Below are 6,854 nucleotides of genomic sequence, written 5' to 3' on the forward strand. Positions count from 1 at the left end.
TATACTGTATATATATATATATAAAACTAAAATGACAAACAAAAAAGACAAAAAACATAACATTTCTAAAACTGAAAATATTAAAATAAGATAATCTAATATTGAAATAACATTGTTCAAATGTTGCTGACAAATTATAATTTTATAGTGTGACAGCATGCCTTGCTGTTGTATAATATGAAGGAGAATGACTGTACCTGCACAATATGCAGGGGCTGGGATGATTCGATCTGGCCTTATAAGTTTGTAGACATAGTCATTTCCAGGACAAGCTTTGACTTGGATTGAGTCTGATCTGTAGTAACTGCACCGTTCGTAATCAGAGCCGTAGACTTCATGAGTAACAACTCCATCTTCTGGCTGAGGATGAGGGCCACCAAGCCACAGAGAACTATAACCTCCACATAACATATAACTGAAACACCACTCGGGCATCTGAGCACTCGATCAATTAATAAAGAGTCGATACCAGCCATCCCATTCAACACGAGTGTCATCATATCCATTTATAGTATTATGATAAAAAAAGAAATCATTTGGGCTTCTATTTTGGTCGTCAAAAATGCTGTAGTTATTGCATGGGTCGTCATCTGTGTCGGTTACAGCTGTTGAGAACAAACAACAGAAACAATCATTGAGAATCAATACATATTCCACATGACTGTTATAGTTACAAAAATTGATATAACTCTTTCAAAATTCTAATGAAAATTTAAAGAGCCCCAATTAGGTTTTAGACACATTTTATCGACTCAACTGGGAATTGAATGAATTTGACCTTATGTCAACCTACGCAAAATCATGTCGAATGCGGTCACAGCTGAAGTTGTAACAGAAGCAGTTTCGGTGATATAGTGCTGACATCTGAAAGGAAGCAATTTGAAGACGACATAAACAATAAAGACACATTTAAAGAAATAATCCAAAGGCTATTTAAAAACTGTACCTATACAGTAACTTGTACACCGGGATTGTTTTGCTAATTCATACACGTAGTAATTGCCTGGACAGGCTTTGACCCTGATGGGTACAGCAACAAATTCACAGCAGCCTGAATCATCAGTCCCACAGACCTCTATGGTCACCACTGCATCTTCTATCTGAGGATGAGGACCATTGAGCCACAGACTGTATAATCCATTACAGCTGTACAAACCAACACAGCTCTCTGGCATTCGGATGTCCATTCCATTGTAGAAAAATCTGTACCAGCCGTTCATGGAGAAATATTCATCACACATGAATGTTCCTCTTTCATTCGTGGCTCTCCAGGGACGATCCAGAGACTGATAGCTGTAACAACGATCATTGCTGAGGCTGTTGAAAGCAACTGATAAGAAAGAAAAATATCGTTAGCTCGTCGTTGAGATTGACTGGTGACAGTGTTTATTTGCATTGTTTTTCCACTGGATTCAGTAAAGAAATGATTATGCATTGCGCAGCACTATTTCAGTGCATTTTGCACATGGTTAAACTGGATTTCATGTGCTTGTTGAAAAAGCTGCATGAGTTTTGCACTGAAATACCACACTTTGAAGTGGTGTGAATGTTAGTGAATTTGCCCTACAATTTTCAGTGCAAATTTGATTCAGTATTATATCCTAAATGCACAATAATGTAGCATGAGCATCTCAAGTCTAACTGGCTAAAAGTAGGCATATTTCATAATAATGATAAAAAAATATATATAATGAAAACTAATATTAAACTTTAATACAGAGATCTAAGATTTGTTCATGTTTCAGAAAGAAGTCTCTTATGCTCACCAAGGCTGCATTTATTTGATTTAAAAAACTAAATAATATCCAGAACCGTATATTCAGAGCATGGGTCAGTGCTGGATGTTGTGGTATCTAAGAAAATAGTGTCAAGAGACAAAATGTGACAGTTGATAGAGAGGCACAAATTTAACAAACTGTTAATTATAATTTCTGGGGAAAAAAATTTGCAGCTTGATTTGCCAATAGATGAATGGCCAGGAAGCATAGTGACGATATAATTTCGATTTAATATTTTTAAGATTACTGAGCATCTTGACATTGACAAGAATGTTTTTGAGTTTTAAGTGCTTTAAGACGAAATTGACTTAATACATAAAGACAGCAAAACTGATTAGAGGTTATGTTGAGCATTTTGTGAATACAAAACCCTGATACAGTACCTTGAGCCGCAAATTGTTTTGAAGGAATATATTTTACTTAAAGGGGAAGAACTGAAGGATTATAATTCATGATGAAGCAGACCCCCAAGTATAATGATTAACCTACCTGACGTTTGTCCTTCGATTCTTTCACCTGTTAAATACAAAAGCATCTTGTCAGTTCACTTATTTAATAGTGTGACAATTCTTGGCCACAGGTTGGCATTTTTTATAGATGTGACACTTACCGTTATTCAGCAGCAGTAGTGTCACACAAAATAAGATTAGAAACCTAATTTTTGCTCATGAAGACGTAAAACTGATCTGAAAAAATATATATATATATATTCTTCATAACATAACACTATCGAGGTTGAACGTAATATTCTAAATTCTAATCTAAAGTTTGGGAGGAGCTTTCATCTAATCCTGTCAAGCAAATCATGTGCTGCAAAACCTTACTTATAATATATCTATCATAAAATTGTCGTATATTACATATCAGTGTGATCTATTGCATACAGCGCATAGACATGTTTCCTCTCGGCGGCAATAAAAACTAGTAGTAATGAACTGATAGTATCGCTAAAAGTAATAGTATCGAGACACTGATTATATTGCTTCACAACTACACCGAACTTATAACATATGCCAATATGTAAATTATTTGTATAATTTTGTTATTCTGCCCAATTTTGTGCTGTTTAGAAAATGATTTCTAAACACAGACAGGATTGGGTAACACTTTATTTTGATGGTGCCTTTTGAACATTCTGTTGACAATAAGTAATGTTGCAGCTACATGCCACCTAACTCTCATTAGAGTATTAGTAAACTGTCTGCTTCATATCTGCTAACTATTTATTGTGCTGGTCTCCCAAAAGACATTCTAGACCATATGTAACTTTGCAAGTACATGTCAACTTATTGTAACCCTAACCCTACCATGACTACAAATACTCTACTAACACTCTAATGAGAGTTAGTAGATGTGTAGGTGCAACATTACTTATAGTCAACAGAATGCATTAAAGGGACCATCAAAATAAAGTGAAACCCAGGATTGTAACCTTCTTTTTGGCACATATTAATAAAATCTACATCTTCACTGCAACAGTAACATAATTTGTATCAGTATACAAGGATTAAAAGTAAAGAGAAAATAAACAACATCACAAAAACGTTGCTGTATAATAATTTATATCAAAAGATGACTGAAAGAATGAGTGGAGCCAGATGAGATGAATTTAACCTGAGATTAAATGCTGCTGCTGCGTATAGGCCTATTAGGGTGATTGTCTCTTCAACAGTTCAAACTAAATACAGTGATGTTGAACTGCAGGTTTTACAGTCTTATAATTTTGAAATGGTAGGCAGAACATGGTTGGACCTAGGAGTTATTTTTATTTTTGTTTAGCAATACTTCAAACAAGTTTTTTTTTTTTTTCATATCTTAGACATACCATAAATTCTCCCCACCCAACAGCATATTATGGTATGGTTTGGTATGTGTTTTGACAGATTCTTCAGTCTACTAATTAACCTTTCTGAGTTTAGAAAATGGTGACTTTTGACATTTTAAAGTAGAATGACATATATGTACCCTGTGCTTAATGCAAGGGATGCATGATCACTTTGTTTGTGAAATCTATTTTTTCCAACCAAACATGCAGTGCTGGTATAAGACACTTAATTTCACAATCTAGCTGGTGTTTTTCTTTTATCCTAACAATAGGCATGTGTTGTTTGTACAGAGTCCTATTTATCTTATAGAACAAGTGTGTTAGCAGCAGTTGTTATTTTTTATGGCACTGCTGCAGTTTAGCTTGATTTATTGAGCAAACTTTTTTCAAAGCAACTTACAAATGAGAAAATCACAATCTAACTTGTATCAGGAGCTAACAGTATTCATCAGTACACAATTCCAACTTTAATGTGCAAGCAAGAATAATACACAGACTAAAGCTTTGAATGTCAATAGCATGAAGGTCTCTTTCGATATTTGTTCCCTTGCATTTGTTTCCTGCATTTGCCTAGTAAATTCAAACTGCCAAATTTGTAAAGAATCAGAGGTACTTCATGTTAGTATTAACAAATGAGTCTGCGAAATGATTAAATCATTATGCTGATGAATTCTAAATTCATCAATTTTATCTGAAGGTTTCTTATGTACAGTGCATTTTTTCAGTAAAATTACAAATATACAAGAAATCAGTAAAAACTTGTTTGTATCAGTAAAGAATGAAGAGAAAACAGTCATCTCTGTTAACACAAGAACACTAAGAAAAGTTTCTATTCCAGTAATATGTATGACTAGGTCAGAAGAAGAAGAAAAAAACGCTGCAAAACAGCTTTGGCCCATAAAATGTCTGTGTGAGTGTATAGCTGATTTGGTTTGAGATGGTTTATGATAGAATGTAGCCTAAGCCTGACTCAGTATAATAGCTGAACTAACTACATTGTAACAAACAATAGTAAAAACAAAATCACACACACACAGAAATGACAAATATGTCACCAAAGCACAGAGAAAATCAGTTTATTGTGATTTGTTTTATCTCATTATTTAATATGCTTTATCCTCACAATAGTAATAAGACTGTTTGATTTATAAAAGAGTTTAAAGGTTGTGATTTTCAACAATCACCCAAAGGTCACATTTATAGAAAGCTTGTAACAGTTTGGCATCAGTGTCACATTCATCGAGAAAGAGATATAATAAAAATATAAGAATAGATGTGTTAAAACATTAGGTTGATTGTCAGTGGAAATATCCTAGCAGAATATCAGGAGACTCATCAGAGAAATAAGTGATATAGTCAGAGAACCCAACAGACATGGAGCCCTGGATACTAGCACTTGGCGTGGCATCGGCGTATCTGTGAACAGAAATTATACAGCAGTCAGTTGATTGCAGCACTTCACGAGTGCTGATATTTACTTAACAGCACTTTTTACTGTTTTTTTTTTTTTTATAATTCCTATGCATCCACTGTGTTCCAGACCAGAGTATGTGAAGGTTGTGGAACTACAACACTCTTTTTTTTGTAATGTGATATTGCTGAATTAAATTGAATTCTCTTTTTGTTGTTGTTTTGTTTCATAAGTTACCTTTGTTACCATCAGACCACATCAATGGACCAAGGGATATGGAAGTACTGTCATGGAAATCCACAGATCTGCCCGCTCTATGGTGGTGTTCAGAGTCACAGTGCTGAAAGACAGATGAAAAGACAACCAATTTGTGTCAGTTTAAGTTATCATCAGTCGTATCAGCCAAAGGGGTTGAGATTTTGCTAGTCAGCATGGCCCCATCAGCCCCTACTGGTGGTTTATCGCAATTGGAAACAAATAGCATCTTTCTCCACTGACCGTCGCTCAAAAGTATCTTTTACTTAAAGAAAACTGACAACATTTACTAATAACAACAATTATATGACCATGTCCACAAGAAAAATCTGAAAGGTTTTATTACTTGTACATTAATTTGTACACTCACCACTGAGCAGTGATTGTCAGTAACATAATTTGTATCAGTATACAACGATTAAAAGTAAAGAGAAAATAAACAACATCACAAAAACGTTGCTGTATAATAATTTATATCAAAAGATGACTGAAAGAATGAGTGGAGCCAGATGAGATGAATTTAACCTGAGATTAAATGCTGCTGCTGCGTATAGGCCTATTAGGGTGATTGTCTCTTCAACAGTTCAAACTAAATACAGTGATGTTGAACTGCAGGTTTTACAGTCTTATCATTTTTAAATGGTAGGCAGAACATGGTTGGACCTAGGAGTTATTTTTATTTTTGCTTAGCAATACTTCAAACAAGTTTTTTTTTTTTTTCATATCTTAGACATACCATAAATTCTCCCCACCCAACAGCATATTATGGTATGGTTTGGTATGTGTTTTGACAGATTCTTCAGTCTACTAATTAACCTTTCTGAGTTTAGAAAATGGTGACTTTTGACATTTTAAAGTAGAATGACATATATGTACCCTGTGCTTAATGCAAGGGATGCATGATCACTTTGTTTGTGAAATCTATTTTTTCCAACCAAACATGCAGTGCTGGTATAAGACACTTAATTTCACAATCTAGCTGGTGTTTTTCTTTTATCCTAACAATAGGCATGTGTTGTTTGTACAGAGTCCTATTTATCTTATAGAACAAGTGTGTTAGCAGCAGTTGTTATTTTTTATGGCACTGCTGCAGTTTAGCTTGATTTATTGAGCAAACTTTTTTCAAAGCAACTTACAAATGAGAAAATCACAAACAATCTAACTTGTATCAGGAGCTAACAGTATTCGTCAGTACACAATTCCAACTTTAATGTGCAAGCAAGAATAATACACAGACTAAAGCTTTGAATGTCAATAGCATGAAGGTCTCTTTCGATATTTGTTCCCTTGCATTTGTTTCCTGCATTTGCCTAGTAAATTCAAACTGCCAAATTTGTAAAGAATCAGAGGTACTTCATGTTAGTATTAACAAATGAGTCTGCGAAATGATTAAATCATTATGCTGATGAATTCTAAATTCATCAATTTTATCTGAAGGTTTCTTATGTACAGTGCATTTTTTCAGTAAAATTACAAATATACAAGAAATCAGTAAAAACTTGTTTGTATCAGTAAAGAATGAAGAGAAAACAGTCATCTCTGTTAACACAAGAACACTAAGAAAAGTTTCTATTCCAGTAATATG

At 34.1% G+C, this 6,854-nt stretch overlaps 1 protein-coding gene and 1 long non-coding RNA gene across 2 annotated transcripts in view; both read right to left on the bottom strand.

Moving 5' to 3' along the window:
• LOC107718537 (pancreatic secretory granule membrane major glycoprotein GP2) overlaps positions 1-2,313 on the bottom strand; it is a 14,520-nt gene extending 12,207 nt beyond the window's left edge. The window contains 4 exon segments of the mRNA XM_074560104.1: positions 198-605; positions 794-857; positions 942-1,330; positions 2,268-2,313. Of these exon segments, the coding sequence (XP_074416205.1) occupies positions 198-605; positions 794-857; positions 942-1,330; positions 2,268-2,313 (907 nt within the window).
• A 2,345-nt stretch (positions 2,314-4,658) lies between these two features.
• Positions 4,659-5,658, bottom strand: LOC107718531 (uncharacterized). The gene is made up of 3 exons (XR_001637426.1): positions 5,640-5,658; positions 5,252-5,354; positions 4,659-5,019 (listed from the first exon to the last, which is right to left on the bottom strand). It is a non-coding gene; the product is annotated as an uncharacterized LOC107718531 (long non-coding RNA).
• Between the last annotated feature and the right edge of the window lie 1,196 nt (positions 5,659-6,854).

This window comes from Sinocyclocheilus rhinocerous, unplaced genomic scaffold (genome assembly GCF_001515625.1).
Source record: "Sinocyclocheilus rhinocerous isolate Xijiao unplaced genomic scaffold, SAMN03320098_v1.1 scaffold2, whole genome shotgun sequence".
Taxonomy (NCBI): Eukaryota; Metazoa; Chordata; class Actinopteri; order Cypriniformes; family Cyprinidae; genus Sinocyclocheilus; species Sinocyclocheilus rhinocerous.